Source organism: Ictidomys tridecemlineatus, chromosome 8, assembly GCF_052094955.1.
Source record: "Ictidomys tridecemlineatus isolate mIctTri1 chromosome 8, mIctTri1.hap1, whole genome shotgun sequence".
Lineage (NCBI taxonomy): Eukaryota > Metazoa > Chordata > Mammalia > Rodentia > Sciuridae > Ictidomys > Ictidomys tridecemlineatus.
The window spans coordinates 57,735,299-57,755,105 of record NC_135484.1 but is presented as its reverse complement, the minus strand read 5'-3'; the positions used below and the strand labels follow the sequence as shown (position 1 = coordinate 57,755,105).

The window sequence follows — 19,807 nt, the reverse complement described above, 5'->3', positions numbered from 1 at the left end:
TAGGTTACATTATATATGGTTTGGAGCTTAGCTTTTTCCTTAACATTTATAATACGATGTTTTGTCATATCAGGGCTGAGGATATAGCTCAGTTGGTAGAGTGCTTGCCTTGCATACACAAGGCCTTGGGTTCGATCCCCGGCACCAAACAAACAAACAACATTTTGTCATATTAATAAAAATTATTCAGAAACAATAAATGCACATTTGGTTGAGGCCAAAGGATGGCCTGGTTTGAAACAGCATCCCCAAAAGACCAGAACCAAAGTCTGGTCTATTGCATATGCCAGCAATCAGTAAAAGAGACTAATTTGTTTAGACAAAAGCATAAGTACCCATTGTTGGTGTTGGAGGGTAACCAGTGTAGCCAGGAACATGAAGGGCTCTGAACCTTAAAAAACGGCAAGCATTGGGACCAGCACACCTTCACCCCCATCTTTTCCCTAAGAACACTTGACAGCTCCCTGAGGGGTGAAGGGGAGGGAATGTAAATGTGGCAGTCTTACTGAGCAGAGAAAACTGACAAAAAGCTAGAAATTTAAAGGACAAATTCAAAAGAGGAGAGTGTACAGAGAAGGCAGCCCCCCCCCCAACACATGGGGTCATTTCAAGACAATGAATCCTAAAACTCCACAGGAAACAGTAGCAGAGAGCAGCATCAAGGACTAGGGTGAGGCCAGAGGCCCCTCAGGAGTACAAGTGCTCATTTTCATGGTGGTGCCTTGCCTTAGACACCTTCCTTATCTCACCTGAATCCCACCCCTGTCTGGGAAGCTAAAGGACTGATTTCCTCAGCACAGGGTTCCTCGGCAACTAAGATGCATCTAGGCAACATCCTGAGTTTTTTTGTGTTATCCTACAAGAGGGAGGGCTCAAGCAGGAATAAAGGTCAGGCCCCAGAACTGAGGGTCGCATACCTGGAAAAAGCAAAATCCTAACAGAGCCTAAAACTAACATTTACTGGAACCAAGGTGGCTAGCTGGACACTAGCAGCTGTCTAATTGCAAAAGCAATCTTAGCCCTTCTTGAGAGAGAACATGCTCTCATCCAGCACCTCAATGGATTTCCATCTGTAAGGTCATATCCAATCATATGTAGCATGCTGGAAACAAAACCTACAGACCACACAAAGATACTGCAGATATTGTACAAGGACTTTAAAAATAAATGTCATAAATATAGGAGAAGTTCCAGAAGTGAAACAAATTCTAGGACTAAAACTTAGAATGCCTGAAAATAAGAATTCAACAGATGAGGTTAACAGGCTAGAAGCAACAGAAGATTACTAAATGGGAAGACAGTTCAATAGAAAGTATCCAGATTGATGGACAGAAAATTTTGGTGCAATGTGTATGAAAGTAAATAGCAGAATCTTGGTGTGGGGGGAATAGCAACATGGCCTATATTATTCATTTGAATGGGAATAAAAAGAATATAATGCAGCAACTAGAAAAGGTAAGTTGATTTTTCAAGATGAAAAGAATTGACCCACTCTTTTGTTTACTGTTTTATTTAGTTATCGGAGAAAATAACATAAAATAGCAGAAATGCAATGTTATTACAATTGAACAGCTGATTCCTTAACAATATTATTATATTGCAAGAAAATTACTTCACAGTTTTCTTGCTAAAATGATAAATAGAAACCCCATTGGGCTTCTGTTCTTTGCTTTTATGCTTGAAAGTAGATATCTTTACCCATTCCTCATTGTGAATTTGAAACTAGTCAATGTGACAATAAAACAAAGAATAGAGAAGGTGGATTTAAATGTCAGATTTTAAAATGACACTTGCTCCATTCCTCAATAGTGTCTTCTCATGACCCGTTCTTCACATTTCAAGGATCCCCTAGATTGAAGGCAGAGAGGAATGGAACCAGTGGAGTGAGTCGGAAGGTTCTACAAGAGAGGCAGACTGTGAAACTAGTTTTGTGGAAAGTCAAGGGTGAAGGGGCTTCTCATCACTTCCTTTTGTTTCTGTTTTATGTTTTAAGACATTTAAGATCACAATGAAATTATCAGTTTGTGTGTATACACTGGTTCTGAGAAAGAATTTGGGTGTTTTGTAGTTATAGATGGACAGAATATCTTTATTTTATTTCTTTATTTTTGATGCTAAGGATCGAACCCAGTGCCACACACATGCTAGGCAAGCGCTCTACAACTGAGCCCCAGCCCCAGCCCAAATTTGGGTGTTTTAATAACAAAATTCCCTATACCATCATTGAAAAGTAGGGGCTTGGACAATCTGAAGTTTTATAAACATTTGAAAATACACAATGGTATTGAACTTGCACCTCCTGCTGACTTTGTAAAGCCTAGTTTACCACATTCGCCTCCCAGGAAGCTATGCTAGGGGAAGATAGGACGTTGTAGTATGTAAATGATAGAAGAACTTGATAACTAAAGTATCAGTGATCCAATCCAAGATGGCTCTCTAATGAATGTCTCTTTTCTTTTTTTTTTCTATTAAAGAACAAATGTAAGTAAGGCCCGTTTAGAATCACAGGAAGACCCAGAACCCTATCCTGTCCTCCTGTGAAGACAGAGCATTGCATTTGTTTTACCTACCCCAATTTGCACCTCCCATGTAATGTGAAAGTTGTCAGGATCAAAATGGAGTCAACTGTGAGGAGCTCTCAAAACAAAAATGAGTAAAGCTGGGAGGTTCTAGAGAAGGAGTTCTCTGCTCATATGCCTGATAACAGGAATTACTCTAAGTTACCTTGGAACCTCATCACAATCTCCAACTGTCCCAAGGCAATGCCCAACCCCACCCTAAAACAAAACAAATACACAGTAAATTGTGAGTCAAGTTTAGATTAAGTGGCTGGGGCCAAGCCTCAGCCACAGTGCACTTACCTGGTATGTGTGAGACACTGGGTTCAATTCTCAGCACCACATGTAAATAAATAAAATAAAGGTCTATCAACAATTAAGAAAAAAAATTTTAAAAAAGTTTAGATTAAGAGGTTCTATTTACAAGTGCCATATTGACTTGTTTTTAGTTAAGAATTATTTCTTAATGAAAACACTTCCCCCGCTAATATTTTCCTTGAGGCTTATGTAAAAGATATCCTAAATAATATATGACAATATAAATAGTGTATCCTAATGTAGTCCATTATACAATTAGTCTTTGGAAATACAAAAACTCCTTATTAGGGTGGGCATGGGCTGAGGCGGACCGGGAAAGGTTGATCAATGAGTACGAAGTTACAGTTAGATAGGCGTAAGAAGTTCCACTGTGCTATTGCATATTAGGATGACTATAGATAAAAATTATATAGATATGTTTAATCTGATTTAAACATTACACATTGTATCATGTATTGAAACATCACATGGTACTCCATTAATATGTACAATATTTTGTGTATCAGTTAAGCATAGTTTTTAAAATTCCTTATGGATAAGGGGGGTGTCTGACGTTAAGAAACTAGAAGAACTAGATTTTCATATTCTGATTTAAAGATTGAAAAATATAATAACATTGTTTAAGAAAAAAATAAGATTGAACTAATTCATTCCCGTTGTTGCTCTAAACCACTAGAGGGCGCTCTTCACTTGCTTTGTGAGTTTACCACTCAGTTACCCTTGGTGATTGATAAACTTATCTAGGAGGATTTCTAACTGGGACAATGTGTAATTATATGGATTTTGTGGGCTCTTATGTAAAAGAACTCAATGTGTAATTCATGATTCTGATAAAATATCAATATTGGTAAATGTCCAGGACACTGTTTCTCTCACTTTTTTGTGGGCTGCTGGGATTTAATTTAGGACCTCAAGCATGCTAGGCAAGTGTTTTACCACTAAGCTACACCACCAGCTCTAGGGCAAAAAAAATCTTATCTGAGTATTTCTAGGTCTTATTGTAATAAGAGAATTAAACGGTCATTGCCCATATTGCGTTAAACACATATCACATTACTAAACCTAAATTTCTCCTTCAATTTTCCGGCTATAAGAAATAAAAGACTTCTAAACTTCTTGATTGGGATTATATTACTTAAAACTTTGGTGTTATTATTCTCACACAGACTTCTTAGAGGTCCATCCCTGCCCCCATTATCTTAGGAGAAACAATATCTTGTTAAGGTAGCAATGCTATCACACCCAGGTGTTCTGTGTATTGAATTTAAATGTTTATGTGCACCAAGAAGCAAGGACAAATCAGATATGAGTTATGAAAGGCATTTTCAAGTATAACTTAGCTAGGAGATATTTCACCTTATGTTTTCAGTTATGTGTCACTGATTAATATACTAATAGCATTCATTTTTATAGTGATTTATAGTATACATGGTTCTTTGAGATTTGGTTCTTTTAAAACCTTGTGAAGTTAAAGATGGAAGATATTAATATTCTTAGGTTATAAAAGCATGTATGACTGGGCTCAGGGGGATTGTATTTATTGCTCAGGTCACATAACCAAGCTCAGAGCTGGAAAAGACACTTAGAATTCTGATTTGAATATTCTTTATTCCCAGATACCAGAATCAGTAAAATAAGCATCTTTCTGATTTTTTTTGGGGGGGGGGGCGGGGGGGAGACAGGGTGTTGCTAAGTTGCCAGCCTGACCTTGAACTTTACCAATCTTCTGCCTCAGCCTCCCAATTTGCTTTACAGGTGCTTTTCTTCTTCTTCTTCTTCTTCTTTTTTTTTTTTTCTTTCTTTTTTGAGTACTGGGAATTGAACCGAGGGCTCAGGGGCACTTGATACAGAGCCACATCCCCAGCCCTATTTTGTATTTTATTTAGAGACAGGGTCTCACTGAGTTGCTTAGTGTTTCACTTTAGCTGAGGCTGACTTTGAACTTTCAATCCTCCTACCTCAGCCTCCTGAACTTCTAGGGTTACAGGAATGCACCACCACACCCAGCCACACCAAGCCTTTTTGACTGTTTAAGAAGCTACAGTACAGGGAAGCCGGGTGTAAGGACACAAGCCTATAATTCCAGTGACCGGGGAGGCTGAAGGGGAGGACTACAAATTCAAGACCAGCTTCAGCAATTTAGCAAGACCCTGTCTCAAAATGAAAGAAAAGGACAGAGGATGTGGCTTGGTGGTGAGCACCTTGGACTCAAAGGTTCAATCCCCAGTACTGAGGGGGCAGGGGGAAGCTAAAGAGAGCCAAAAAAAGTAACTATGAGAGTTAAAAAGATAAAAATTTCCCGCCAATGAGACTGCCTACATTTGCTTTGGTCCGAATGTTTGCATCCATGCCACTCACTCCTAGTCATTCTGCAAACTCACTCTAACACTCCTGCTCCACTGTGCTTCCCCTAGGGGGAGGTAGGACCGTCCCTGACTGCACTAGCCTGCCTAGTCCAGGCTGGCCAGCAGCTTCACTCACATCACCTGGTGTGCCTGCATGAGGGGAGGTTCCTGCACGCTACTCTAGACCAGAGCTTCTCACATTCACTACCTATCTGAATCACCTGGGAAGCCTTTAGGGCTCCTGATACCCAGATAAATTGCATCAGAATCTGATCTCAACATGCAACCAGAGTTAAGAAACACTATTCCCAGCATGAGTTCCTGGAGCTAGAAGTTTAACTGGTTCCTTGAGTAATTCTATGAAAAGTTTGGGAACCCCTGACCTAGTGCTATAACAGTGGTCCACTTTATGATTTGAATGTAGCCCTTGCTGCTCTGTCACTGCAACTTATTTGGAAGGTGGGTACTGGGAATTGAACTTAGGGGCACTTGACCACTGAGCCACATCCTCAGCCCTATTTTGTATTTTATTTAGAGACAGGGTCTCACTGAGTTGGTTAGCTCCTCGCTTTTGCTGAGGCTGGCTTTGAACTCATAATCCTCCCGCCTCAGACACTAACTGCAACATATTTTTAAAATAGACATATATTTCTTTCTCTTCCTGTCTCCCTGTTCCTCCCTATTCTCTCCTCTTCCCTAATCTCAGGGGAAGAGGATTACCTTTATTCCCCACCATAGGAACAAAGTAACCCAGACTTTTAGGATAGCACCAGAAGACCTCAGAAATATCTAGCTCCCAAATTAACAAGTGAATTACAACTCTAACACATAACAGATGGAATGTAGTGCTGCAACATGCAACTAAATCATTCAGGGTCACTCCAGGTGAATTTGGGTTGGCATGAAATAATTACACAGACACTGAAAGTACCTTTTTCTTGGGGTCCAGTGACGGCTCACAACCTTAGGCATCTGTTGGAAAGAGCAGGGACACAGAGGGAGGTTCCATGGAATATTCTTTCCAAATAAGGCAAAGGGTCAGGTTTCAGGGGGTTGAGTCTAGCTTCATAATGTCTGTGGTCAATAGACTGATTGACATCTTGGCAAGATTGACACTCATCTCAGGTGCTGTGTGGGAACACAGGCAGAGCAAGAGGAAAGTGCACATGTGTGTTGCACGGCTCAAAGAGCACGCAACACCAGGCCACTCCTCTCATACACTCAAATGCTCATAGTTCACACACACAGCCCATGGCTGGCCCGCGACAATGTAGCCTTTGAATCACCCCTTTAAAAGCCCCCTGGTCTTGCTGATGGGTAGAATCACATTCCATGAACAGGATAACACGATCACATGAGAATAACTTTTGAGAAACTCTAAATGGTTTAAAAGCAAACATTGAATATTGGTGATGAAAGGACCCAATACATTTCTGAATAGTGATAATGATATGACCTTAAGCCCACACAGCATTAGTGAAGGACAGGACAAGCTTGTAAAAGTTTTTCTGGGTAGGCAGGATAGCGGGGTGGAGTAGCTGGAGACTCCAACTTTGGAGTCCCCTGTGTTTCTCCTTTGCTTGCAAAGCAATAAAACTTCTTCCTTTTTCTCCAAACCATGTCCTTGTTATCAGATTGGCATCAGGGACAAGGACTGAACTTTTGGTAACAGTGCCAACAAAAGCACTGGTCTGTGAACAGGAAATCTTTGGGTTCGAGCCTTAGTTGGTGTTCTGGTTTGGACGTGTCTGTGGGAAGTCAGGTGTTGGAAACTTGATCCACCTGTTCTTCATCCCTTAATAGTATTTGGAGGTAGGGCCTTTGGGAGGTGAGTAGAACTAGATGGGGCCTGAGGTGGGCCTCCAGGATTGCATTAGTTCCTCTACAAGCAGAGAGGCCTGAGCTAGCAAGCTGGCTCTGACTTGCCATGTGCTGCAGAATCCCCACCAGTAAGGAGACCCTTACCAGATGTGGTCCTATGACCCTTGGACCTCCAAAACTGTGAGTTGAATTAACCTTTTTCAAAAGAACTTACTCAGGCCCCACTCCTTTAACCTCTGCCGCCTCCGCTGCCAATTCCCGGGCAGAGAGAAAGCAGGAGAGGAGCCCACGTCATGTTGCCTGTCACCTAGATACTCCAACCCCACCTCCCCAAGGAGTCTAAGATGTTTACCTGCACCCCCGCTCTGATCCGAGCTGGATCCAGAGCTGATTCCAGACCAATTTCTGTATCAGTGTTATCTCGACCAGAGACTAGACCTGGAGAGGGCTCTACAGTTTTTAATGGGGCCCAGAATGGTGAATGTCAGCTAATCCGAAGGGAGTTTCAGACCAGCGCAATCAGCGGAGACATTGATACTGCTGCCAAATTTATTGGTTCAGGTGCTGCAACAGTAGGAATGGCTGGTTCTGGTGCTGGTATTGGAACAGTCTTTGGCAGCCTTATCATTCGTTATGCCAGAAATCCTTCGCTAAAGCAGCAGCGGTTCTCGTAGGCTCTCCTGGGATTTGCCTTGTCTGAAGCTATGGGTCTCTTTTGTTTGATGGTCGCTTTCTTGATCTTGTTTGCCATATAACAGAAATTACTACTTGAAATGTTGGCATTCATAGTAATTATGGATGTAATTCTGTGTATCTTCCTGTGTGACTCCAAAAACGGTAGTATTGGTGTCATGGAAATGCACATTATTTCCAAAGTCATTTCATTAAAGATGAAAATTTTTTTTAAAAAAAGAATTAACTCAACCTCAGGTATTTCATTATAGGAACAGAAAGAATAAGATACTTGCATTTAATTTTTCTAACCATAGTTCCTCATCTGTCAAGTAAAGGGGTGAGATTGACTAGTTAAGGGCCATCAAAGTGTGGTCCCCTGTTTTATTTAGCTTTTTGTTACTGTGGCCAAAAGACCTGACAAAAACAATTAGAGGAGGAAGAGTTTATTTGGCTCATGGTTTCAGAGGTCTCAGTCCATAGGCTAGCTTTAGAACTCCGGGCTCAAGGTGAGGCAGAACATCCTGGTGGATGTTGGAAGGCAGCTCAGGGCATAGCAATCAGGAAGCAGAGCTCCACTCACCAAATATATTCCCCAAAGGCCCCAGTGACACACCTTCTTCAGCCACACCCTATCTGCCTATAGCCACCACCCAGTTAATCCATTCAAGTGGAGTTCGCACTGATTAGATTAAGGCTCTCATAACTCGATCATTTCACCTCCAGACTTTCTTGCATTGTCTTACACATGAGTTTTTGGGGGACACCTCATGTTTAAATCATAACATCTCCCCGAATGACAGTATCATTAGAATTTAGAAATGTAGATCTATGATCCTTGCCTCAGATGTACTGAATCAGACTCTGGAGGCAGGGCCCAGCAAACTGGGAGCATCCAGATTGTTCTGATGCATACTTCAGTTTGAGACATTTGCACTAGTTATAATTTACGTACTCAATTTTCTCTAAAATTCAACAATTCTGTCTTCTACAGAGGAAAGTCTTAATTCACATTATTCTGGAGGGCTTTTTTTTTTTTCAGCTGCTTTGAGGATAACTTTTGAAAAACTCTTGAATGGTTTAAAAGGAAAAATATTGAATATTGGTGATGAAAGGATCCAATACATTTCTGAATAGTAATAATGATGTGACTTTAATCCAACACAGCATTATTGAAGGACAGGGCAAGGTTGTAAATGCTCTTTTGGATAGGCAGGATAGTGGGTGGGGCAGCTGGGGAGACTTTGTCTAATCACCCAGATCATTCTCATTAAAAAAAAAAAAAATGATCCTCACCTTCATCCAGTTGGACAACAAGAGACATATGGAGCCAAGAGAGATCATTCCAGTACTTAAAGTGTGCGCATTTGGAACCAGGGACACAGAGGTGGAAGAGCCCTCACCTGGTCTAATCTTATTGTACAGGTGAAACTGAGGCCCAAATAGGAGATATGACTTGCCCAATCCCCCAATGTAAACTAATGGCCAAATACAAGTCTGAATTTTTGAAAACCTGTTCTCCAAGTTCTACAAGAACTTCTCTCCATCCTTTTATTTTCTTCTTCTTTTTGTTGGTGCTGGGGATTGAACCCAGGGGTGCTTTGCCACTGAGCTACACACACACAGCCCTTCTTATTTTTAATTTCGAGAACAGCCAGAAATTCCCAGCTTTGAACTTGCAATCCCCCCTGTCCTGTCTCAGCCTCCTGAGTTGCTGGGTTTACAGGCATGTACCACCACGCCCAGCTCTCCATCCTTCTTAAGGCCAAAACATACCCATCAGGTGTTCCATGCAGATCCATTCTACCTGCTCCCGGTTTATAGGTACTTGCCTTGGAGATAAGGAAAGGAATTAGTTCAAAATGTGCTAAATGCTAGCCACAGCTAAACACATTCTTCCTTCTTGCCACGTGGAGGTGATTGAATCAAGTGTTGGTGTTTTCTACCACCTCAGGGCATCTCCACAGCCTCATGTGGAGGATTGGCTCTTCTTCTGCCCCAGTCAAACATGTCCAGGGAAGTGAGGGAGTGCTGAGGTACGCAGCTTTCAGCCATTTCTGCAGTAAGCAGAAGTGGCCTTGTAAGGGTTCCCTGTCCCTTTGGCTCTCTATAAGGATGTGGTTGCCAAGATTCCAGAAGGCTTAAGGATTCAACTTGACAATCAGAAAGGGGATGAGGACTCACCTTACTGAGAGCCAAGTATGTGAGGGAAGTTTAAAGTGTACATATAGGATACTGTGGCCCCCAGAGATTTTGACAGCTGGTGTTCAGAGACACATCTGACCTTAGAGCCAAGTCTGAGGCATGATTCTGTCTCTTTTATCTTTGTGCTTTAGAGCCGCTTTGATTTAAAAGCAAGGTCGGGGAGAACCACATAGATGAGAAAGCTGTTAGGCAAAATGTAACTGGGACCCCACGTTTTTGCATGAGCTGACAAATCATAGGCCAATAATTTAAGTTTTTCTAAGAAAAGGCTGCTGTAGAAATATGTGTGCATTTCAGCATGCAAACCCCTTGATAACCTCAGGAAAGAATCTGAGACCAAGATGTGGTGGTAGCTTTATACCATCTAAGAAAACTGGAGAGGAGGGAAGTAGAGAAGTGGGGTCCTTGTCCCCAATGCCAATCCAATAATGAGGACAGAGTTTTGAGAAAAAGGTGGGGTCCTAGCTGGGTTGCATTTATGAACATGATCCGTTTGCGCTTCAGTTTAGTTCAGTTTGGGTGGTTTGTGTAGAATGGAGCTGGCTCATTGGGAGATTGGGCCAGAGGTTTGTTCCATATCTGTATACTTCTGAGTTTTCACCTCAGCCAGTCTCTGCACAAATGGCGTAATTATATGTAGAATTAAATGGCTATAATCATTTAAGGTACAAGGTACCCTTCCTGTATGAGTTGTTTTAAAATAGCATAAAAATATGGAGTTGTGATGCTACCTTCTCTAGGGAGTAGGCCTGGATGCTGGCCCAGCAAGGCTAAGTACCATAGCTTGATGAGTGAATGGCAGGTAAGAAGTTTGACAGGCATAGCTGGATACCAGACATGTAACAGGAGTTCACTTGATGCTTTGACTGTATCCCTTGTGGCTTTGAAACTTTCATGTTTTATTTTCTTTTTTCCCAACCTTCTTCTTTCTCCATGACCTTCTCCTCCCTGATCTTCTTTTCTCGAAACTTTTCCCTGATCTCTCCTCCCTAATTTCATTTTCTCTGAAACACCTCTATAAAAGCCCCCTGTTCCTGCTGATGGGCAGAATCACAGCCTTTGGGACAGGAGTCTCCTGTGTTTCTCCTTTGCTAGCAAAGCAATAAACCATCTTTTTCCTTTTTCTCAAAACTCTGTCCCCATTATTGGATTGGCATTGGGGATAAGGACCGTACTTTCGGCAACAGAAGGAGGTGAATTTTTTCATGACAGGATGAAGAAGAGAGCTGCGAGACCTTGAAAGTCATTGAGGTTAAGTTTGTCCCAGTAAATAGCAAGTTAATAATTAATGCAGCATCAACCATCCAGGATCCAGTGACACAGGAACCAAGAGGAAGTGGGCACAGACTGTGCTGGAACTGTGAAAATGAAAATGACCCCCAAATGCAATGAGAATCGGGCCTTCAAGTAAAAACACCATTGGAACAGACAGGGATTTCCAAGTTGTAAGGCGGAAGTGGAAAAGGGTCCAGACCAACCAGGTGTTGGGTCCTACTTGTGTGTCACCTGGAGCCATGTGACCTTAGGCCACTTACTTTCTCTGTGCTTCTCTCCCTTCTAGAAAGGAGACATCAATGCCTGCTCAGCCACTTTTTCAGAACTGTTGTGTGTTCAAATAGAGGGCTTAAGTGAAAGAAAGTTTTGTTAAATTCCACAAGGAGCTGAAGTGACCTTTAGAACCTAAGCAGGCCCGCCCCTGCTGTGGCTATGGAGTCACCCCAGTGCCTGTGGTGGATGAGTTCCAGGGTCCCACCAGATGCCCAAGTGCCTTATGCAAAATGCATCCCTATTTTGCATACCACCTTCTGTCTACTTTAAATTGTCTCTAGATTACTTATTGTATCTAATACAATGAAATGTTATGAATGCGATTTTACGGTGTTGTTTAGGGTATTATAACAAGAAAAAAATCTATACATGCTCAGTAGAAACACAATCCCCCCCCCACCCCCACCCCCGATATTTTGATTTAGGGTGGGTTAAATCTGCAGGTGTGGAAAGTTCTGATAAGAACCAGCTATAACACAACCAGCCATGCTGTGGGTGGGCACCCATAGCAGCAGAGGGGGAAGTGGGGGGAGACTAACTCTCCAGAAGTGCAGCATGTAACTGGGAGAATTGGGAGACACAGGAGCTTATCATGGACCCTGCTGGAGGGGGAAAAGCAGGCATTTCCAGCTGAGGTGGGCTAGAGTGTGTTGAACTCGGAGACTGAAGTCACTGCTTGCTTTCCTGGTGTGCAGGGAGAGGGATGACTAGATACGGGCAGTGCCTAAAACATAGGCTTTTTCTTAGGTAAGGAGACCCCATCAAAAGGTTTTCATCTCTTTGCAAATTTTCTTTCTTTTTTTTTTTTTTTTTGCAGGGGACGGGGTACAAGGGATTGAACTCAGGGGCACTTGACCACTGAGCCACATCCCCAGCCCTATTTTGTATTTTATTTAGAGACAGGGTCTCCCTGAGTTGCTTAGTGCCTTGCTGTTGCTGAGGCGGGCCTTGAACTTGAGATCCTCCTGTCTCAGCCTCCGGAGCTGCTGGGATTATGTGTGTGCACCATTGTACCCGGCCTTCTTGAAAATTTTCAGATTACTCTAGGAGCTGCACAAAGGTTGACTGGCAAACATGAAGTCAGAGGCTGAGGGAAAAGTTGGGGTTCTATTGCGGGAACCAGGTGAAGGTGACAAGGGCCAGAGGGGGAGGCGCTTAGAGAATGATATATTTCATTTTAAAAAGAATATACTAAAGAACATTTGTCTTGAAAAATATTATAGAAAACTAAAGAAAAACTTTGTGTTATATCTTTATAGAGTGACTTTGTGTTATATTTTTACAACTCTTTAAAAAGTCTGTCTTAATTGAAGACAGAACTGGATTCTCACATCTGCTTTGCATTCAGTATGATGCAGTATGGTGTTTTGGTTGAAGTGTATAAAGAAAATATGGCCTGAAATAGACTTTGGAAAAGGGAGGAGACTTTAATAAACCTTACAGGCAATTGTGGATATTCCTTTTTTTTTGGGGGGGGGAGTGTGCCAGGGATTGAACCCAGGGTGCTTAACCACTGAGCCACATCCCCAGCCTTTTTAATATTTTATTTAGAGACAGGATCTTGTTAAGTTGCTTAGGGCCTTGCTAAGTTGCCAAGGCTGACTTTGAACTCGTGATCTTCCTGCCTTGGCCTCCCAACCTGCTGAGATTACAGGCATGTGCCATTGTGCCCGGCTAATTGTGGATATTCTTAATGCCACAAGAAAAGTCTACCAGTGAGAGTTCTGAAAGGTCAGTTGCAATGTGGAACCTGAAACCATACTACCTGCTTGTGCTGTTACATTGTTCTAGCTACCACGGGACCTTGCCCTCTTACATGACCTTACAACATCATGTGATAACTGTTTAAAAATGCTGGCTCTCTGAGTTATGCATATCTTTGATGTTAACACATTTCAAAATAAAAGATCAAAAAGTTACTTGTTCGTTAAATATTATTCATTTATTCACTAGGGGAAAAAATAAACACCTTCCCAAAATAATCTCTGTGTATTAGGAAGCTGTCAAGCTCATAGTGCCATCTTCAGCTTGAAATCTGAATCTTCAGCCAAGACCTCTCCACTGAGTTCCAGACTTGGGTATCCAGCTGCCTACTTGACATCTCTTCACTCTTCCAAAGGCCCCTCAAAAACTCAGCATGAAGAAGATACTCAGGCTTTTCACTGAAAGCTCGTCGTCTGCCATGTCACTAGCCAGGAAAAGATCAGCAGGAATGTGAGCCAGAAACCCCTCACATGTCCCTCTCCCTCACTACCACCTCTGTTCCCATAAACCCAGAGCCAAGGCCTGTCAATATTACCTGATAGTAGAGTGTATCCATGCCTGTCCATAGACACAAGTGGACACACAGAAACTCTTAGGCCTTAGCACAGACAGGTAAGAGAAGCTATCCCACAATTGGCTCAGCAAGAAGTTCAGGGCCCCAGAACCTGGACATCAGGCTTAGGTGATGTGGATCATTGAGTCACTGGTTGTATAAGATGCATTTGAGTCTAGCCTTGGAGTTGACTGGGGCACGTTTTTCAGGTGCCAGAGACTGGCTCCTGAAGGCCAAGAGGTGGTCTGTCAAGTTTCCGTTCCAATACCTCAGAGAGGTCATGGAAGAAAATGTGGGTTTCTCCAAGAGAAGACTGTTCCCCATTGCCCACCCCAGAACAGATCCAGGGAAAGTTTCTCTGAAACTCCTTCATGTGACTCCTTATATTTTCTGAGTCTTTTGAAACTAGAAGGGAATATCAGATGTGGTGAAATTTTGAAGTCTTCTCAGGTGCTGCATCCAGTCAACACTGTCTCTGCTGCCAGTGGCCTTCTACCTTTCAGGCAGCCAAGATGGCAGACCCACCTTGAAATTGTGACACTGACCCAAGAGCATCACTTTTGTCACTCTGCTCAGACCATCTATCTAAATCAGAGCGATTCCCATAACCTCTGCAGGTAAGTGAATCAAACACTAAACCAGTCATTTGTAAGAGGAGTGAAATAAAAAACATGCAAATTTTCTAAGAAATTTATTTGATCGAGTAGCAATATATGAAGACATTTTAAACAATAAGTCTGTATTCAGATATAATGTATTCTTATTATAATGTTATCAATGTAAATGGTACCTAAAAACACTTTGCTATAATGTGTCTGTATAAAGCACTCATAAAATCCTCACGTATTTTAAAACTGTTGTAAGAATAACAGAAAACCCTGCAAATAGTACTTAGACGCAGACTTCTTAAGTTTATGACATACCATTTACACACAGGTGTTGGGCTCTGTGGTCAATCATGGCTACGTCAGTGAGAGCTGTCTTTGGAGGAGTAGAATCAGGGCAGTGCATATGCCTCGGCCCCCAGTCCCTTCATAACACCCCACTGAATCCTTGCTACTCTGAGTTGAGTAGGTGGGAATTCTAATTGCTCTAGTTGGTAACAGTTAGAAAATGAGGTTGGAAAACCAGGGTTGGGAAGGGAAAAGGGAGAGGAAACTGAGGTGTGGCAGGATCAAAGGTTTCTATAAAGTAGCTTAAGAAATGACTAGGGAAATTAAAGGGAGAAGGAAAAAAAAAAAAAAAGCAAATCCTTGGAGCTGCACCCTGGGGTTTGCAAGGAGAAAGAGATCACCTTTCCAAGGGTGGAGGCTGCAGGCCATGTGGTTGGCTGGGAGCTACCACATAGTAGCATGGAATTTTACTGCAGGCACCTGCCTCTTTATCTGGGTGTACTGGGGACATGGCAGTGTGTAGGTTACATCAACTTTCCATAAAGGAATGGCAGTCAAATGACTGTCTTTGGGGCCATGATAGGACCTAAGAGGCAGAAACTGGTAGCTCCTAGCACAAAATGTGACCCGTGGTTAAAATGAAACTGAGTGATGAGAGAAATGGAAAAGACTCCAAAAAAAACAAGGACAGTGACTGAAATATAATCATATAGCACCCATTATTACTAATTTAAGATATTAGATAAACATCATAGAGGATTTATATAGTATCTTTGCTATCTTATTCTTTTTATAAATATAAATATTTCTGAGGGATCTCAAAGTATTTTAAATGACAGATTCTAGTATAATTACATTCTAGATTCATACAACTGACTCGATGCTATATTTAAATATAGATTCAGGGTTATATATAGAATAATTTTTTTCAGGCCATTTTCAGAACATTGATCACACAGCTAAGTAAAAGCCAAAAACACTGGAAGCATCCTATTGGGGACTTTGGCAGCAAACATGTTTTTATCTATGTATTTCTGTGTTACACAAAGATACAGTTGTTCATTTATATGAATGAATTTAAAGTCATCCATAGGAGGTTTTACACTTGATATTCTTTTCTGTTTTCTTATCTGCTAACTTGCAGTCAAGCCCATATGGGAGGCCTATTCAATGGCTTGCTTAAGGCTCCTTTTCTCCGAGTCTCATTGTCTTCCTTGGCAGCGTGCACTTAAAAATAGTTTCATGTTCCCTATTCAGGCTAAGTGGCTCTTCTATCTTGACATTACAGTCTTATCTAGAGAGCCTCTCTCTCTTTCCACACATACACATCTTAGCAAAACAGTAAATTTTCTTTTCTTTTTATATCACCTACTTTTAACAGTGTGCTTTAAAAACAGGTTTGTTCCCAGCACTGTAGAAAATAACCTGTAAAACACAACGAGGCTGTTCACTAGAGATGATTTTCTCTGCCACTTGGGGTTAACAAGGTGAGATGAGCCAGTCAGAAGATGGGTCAGGGTAAGAAAACTCCCAAGTTTCCATGGATCCATAGAACATTTAAAATGTAGCTGCAGCAGAATCTAAAATTACTTTGTCCTCAGGGAAGGATGTCATATCTAATTACTCTACAGAATGATTTTGCAAATTGGTCTTATGCATGTGTAAACTAAATGCACTACCTGACCTCACTCCAGTGGTTAAAGGAAAGCAGCGCCCACATGATCACATCATAATTGCGTGTGTGTGTGCGCGCGCGCGCGCGCTTTCAGATCATAAAGAGATGGTTCAGTCTAATAGATGGCTCCAATCTTAAAGCCAAGGCCAAGTACACCATTCACCACGGCTTCATTTCTCCAAAATAAATTCTTAAAACACTGAAGAGACTGCCATACTGGTAAAGAGAAGTCGGCCCCTTCACTCTGACATGAATGAGCTAGTATTTGATAAATGTGCCAGGAGCTAGAGGACACAGCTGGAGCTGTCAATGTTCTCGAGGAGTGACCTAGCATGTAAATTTAACTCAAGTGAAATATAAAATATCTAGCTTCAAAGAAATGGATGTAAGAAAATGAGGTGGCCCTAGACTGGCTCATTGCCTTTAGTTCTCTAACAGAAGTCACCTCATGGCAAGAGATACTGTTTTGGGCTTGGTTCACCTGAAGCTAATTTCATTTGGAACTTTGCTTAGCTATTTAATGTGATGGGGATGGTTCTAGAAGGTGAGAAAAAAATGAACATGAATGGGACGCAACTAGCATAGCCAATCAACAGGCCCCATTCAACTGAGTGGCCTGGCCATGTGCCACAGACTCAATAACCAGACTATTTAAGCAAGTCATTTCCCACCCGCCAAATATAACTGTTGGCTGAAATATGATTCTAGCAGAAAGGTGAGATGTGGAATCAAGGCCCCCAGAGGCCTTCTAGGTTGGGTGGGCATCCATAGCATGACCTGAGGTGAACCATGTACCCCACAGCTGCATTCGTAGTCCACAGCTCTGGAACTGAGCTCTGGATTCATAGTCCACCGCTCTGGATCTGGCCTCTAGAGAACAACATGACACTCCAGAAGCAGACCAAAGAAGGAAGCTGACCTCCACTACCTTATCCTGTGGACCTTGCTCAGCCACTTGACTTCCCTCAATTCCCTGCAAGTAAAGCATTTCTATATCCAGTGGTTTAGTGCAAGATGGCTCCAAATTGCAAGGAGGCTGAGTTGAGCTGAATATGATGCTGAGCTCAGAAATGCTTCTGTTTATTATCATTCCAGCTTCAGGTTTCAGACCAGTAGATACATGGCATAATATAAGGGCAATGTGAGTTCACTCAGATGAGTTTGGTCATTATGGAGCTATTTACAGTGCTCAAATGAGTAATGTAATCTAGTGAAGGAACACTTCTAGCCTGGGAGAAAAAGAAAACCAGTCGAATTGCATCTTTCTCTAAAATTTCCCATAAAAAAATCAATTGAGCAAAGCAAACCATTCCCTGCTTTCTAATATGACCTTAGCCTTAATTTCAACTTATATCATTTATTAAAATTATCAAATGGACAACCTATTTTAGATTGCCATGGTAGAGAAAAAAAAAACTCTCCATGAGGAAAATAAGATGCAACCTGGAAAAATAAGTGAAAAAGCATTTGCATTGGAGCCCTAAGATTTTAACAGTTAAAACAATACTAGGCTGTATCTAGAAAATACTGTGAAAATATATATCTCAAAATAGAATGAGGTTTAGTACAGAAGGCTCAATAAAACTTAAAAAAGCTGACGAATAAAAAGGACAGGAAAAATGACTTTTCTATCTTTGACCATTCCTCACTTTCCTGCCCTCAGACTGTGCCAGCTTTAGTGCAGTGAAGTAGAATAATCTAAAAGCCATGAAAAAGTGCTGGTATTTTCTCATGATCTCTTCAGGACAGTTTCCACCTGGGTGAATTGAATTCTGATCAAGGCAGCTGATGAACTTTCAATGTGTTTGGAGACACTGGTTCAAAGACCTCGTCATCATCCTCCACCCCTTCCTCTATGGGCTTCATCTTGGTAGAAGATCGCTGCTGTGGGGAAGACACGTCTGTGGAGAAAACCAGAAAGGAAAACTGCTGAATGCACAACCTGCCCCACTAGTGGTGTGATGTGTCAACCATGAGCCTCCACTTGAAAATAAAACTCTGGATGAATCAATGGCTACTAGGAGGAGTGCAATGTCCCTAAATTTAGTATTTCCACAAAACAATGAAGTCAAGAATGAATCAAAATGGAACAGATGTGGAACAGATTTCCACCACATGTGCTTAGTTGATATGAGCTTCTTAAACATAGATAGTGCCTGCCCAAAGGCTATGTAGGACTCAGAATACATTTTCCTACTTTAACGTCATACATGGTGACTGGTATCCAGTATTGGCCCTTGAAAGTTGATTTGACTCCTGATTTCCCTAAAGAATAGTTCTGTTTCTAAGCTATGGAATTTAACTCCATCTGTACTATCTCCTAATGTATGTTTCTTGCCACCTCTGGTCCAGCCATTCCCTGGACTGATAAGGGAGGGGAGAGTCAAGCCATTAGGAAGAAAGACCTGGGGGGAGGGGAGGAAAGTTTCTTGAAAGATAACTACTGACATAAACTATGGAAAATGAGCTCAATTAAAATGGTCCAAGAACAGAATCCTGCCGCAGAGTATAGAATGCAATATTCTCAGGCAAGTTTTTATCCATTTCCACTCCAGAGACATCAAACAACCCACAAGACACAACTTTAATTCACCAGTCTATTCAAATGGCAATGAATACCATCTATATGACCTTGGGACTACTAAGTGTCTTGATTCCCTTTTCTGTGAAACAGGAATAATAAAAAACAGAATCTACTTCAAATGGTGATTATGTGGGTGAAATGACAATATTTGTAAAGCTCTTAGATCATACCTGGGATGTAAATAATCACTTTGTAAATGTCTGTGAGAATATAACATTGATTAATATGGTCCTTGGAGGAAAGTGATTATATAAATAATGAGAATATCTGTCAAAACTCACTATTGCCCATAGAAACATCAATACAGGAAATGGGATTTGTGCTCAGTAGGGGTTTGTGTTTCTGGTCTCAGCTGTCCTGAGTGTAGCAAAATTGTCTTTGCCATAGCCATGGTTTCCATTCCTATTCCTAGCCTCAAGTTATGATCAAGTTTCATAAAATATTAACTGACGTTGAATATTTGTGATCAGATAAAACAAACCCTTAAGGCATAAGATGGCATTGCTAAGCCAAATCAATAACACAGAGCATTTAGACATAATTGATGATCCACATACCAGAAACATGCTCCATTTATTTTGTCTAAGGAAGTTGGACTAATTGGTCTATAGTTGTTAAGCCTGTCAGTCAAACCGGAGGTGATAATCTATAGTTATACTGAGGCTAGTATCCACCTTGGAGCCAAAAGGGTATCGGACCCTCTTAACTACTTCACTTATCATTGCATTGTTTTCAGAAATAAGAAAAAATTAACTTCCTGTTATGTTTTATTTGTGCTGGTGGAGACTGAACCCAGGGCCTTGGGCATAATAGGCAAGCACTTTACCGCTGAGCTATGCCCCCACAACCCCAAGTGAAGACTTCACAAGAA

At 41.5% G+C, this 19,807-nt stretch overlaps 1 protein-coding gene and 1 pseudogene across 2 annotated transcripts in view; one reads left to right on the top strand and one right to left on the bottom strand.

Moving 5' to 3' along the window:
* The first annotated feature begins 7,386 nt into the window (after positions 1-7,386).
* Positions 7,387-7,859, top strand: LOC101967868 (ATP synthase F(0) complex subunit C3, mitochondrial pseudogene; annotated as a pseudogene).
* A 6,601-nt stretch (positions 7,860-14,460) lies between these two features.
* The window catches only part of Popdc1 (popeye domain cAMP effector 1), a 35,226-nt gene continuing 29,879 nt past the window's right edge, over positions 14,461-19,807 (bottom strand). For both annotated transcript variants that reach the window (XM_040283155.2, XM_005330124.4), the window contains one exon: positions 14,461-18,253. In XM_040283155.2, the coding sequence (XP_040139089.1) occupies positions 18,129-18,253 (125 nt within the window). In that variant the 3' untranslated portion in view covers positions 14,461-18,128. The remainder of the gene's footprint in view (positions 18,254-19,807) is intronic.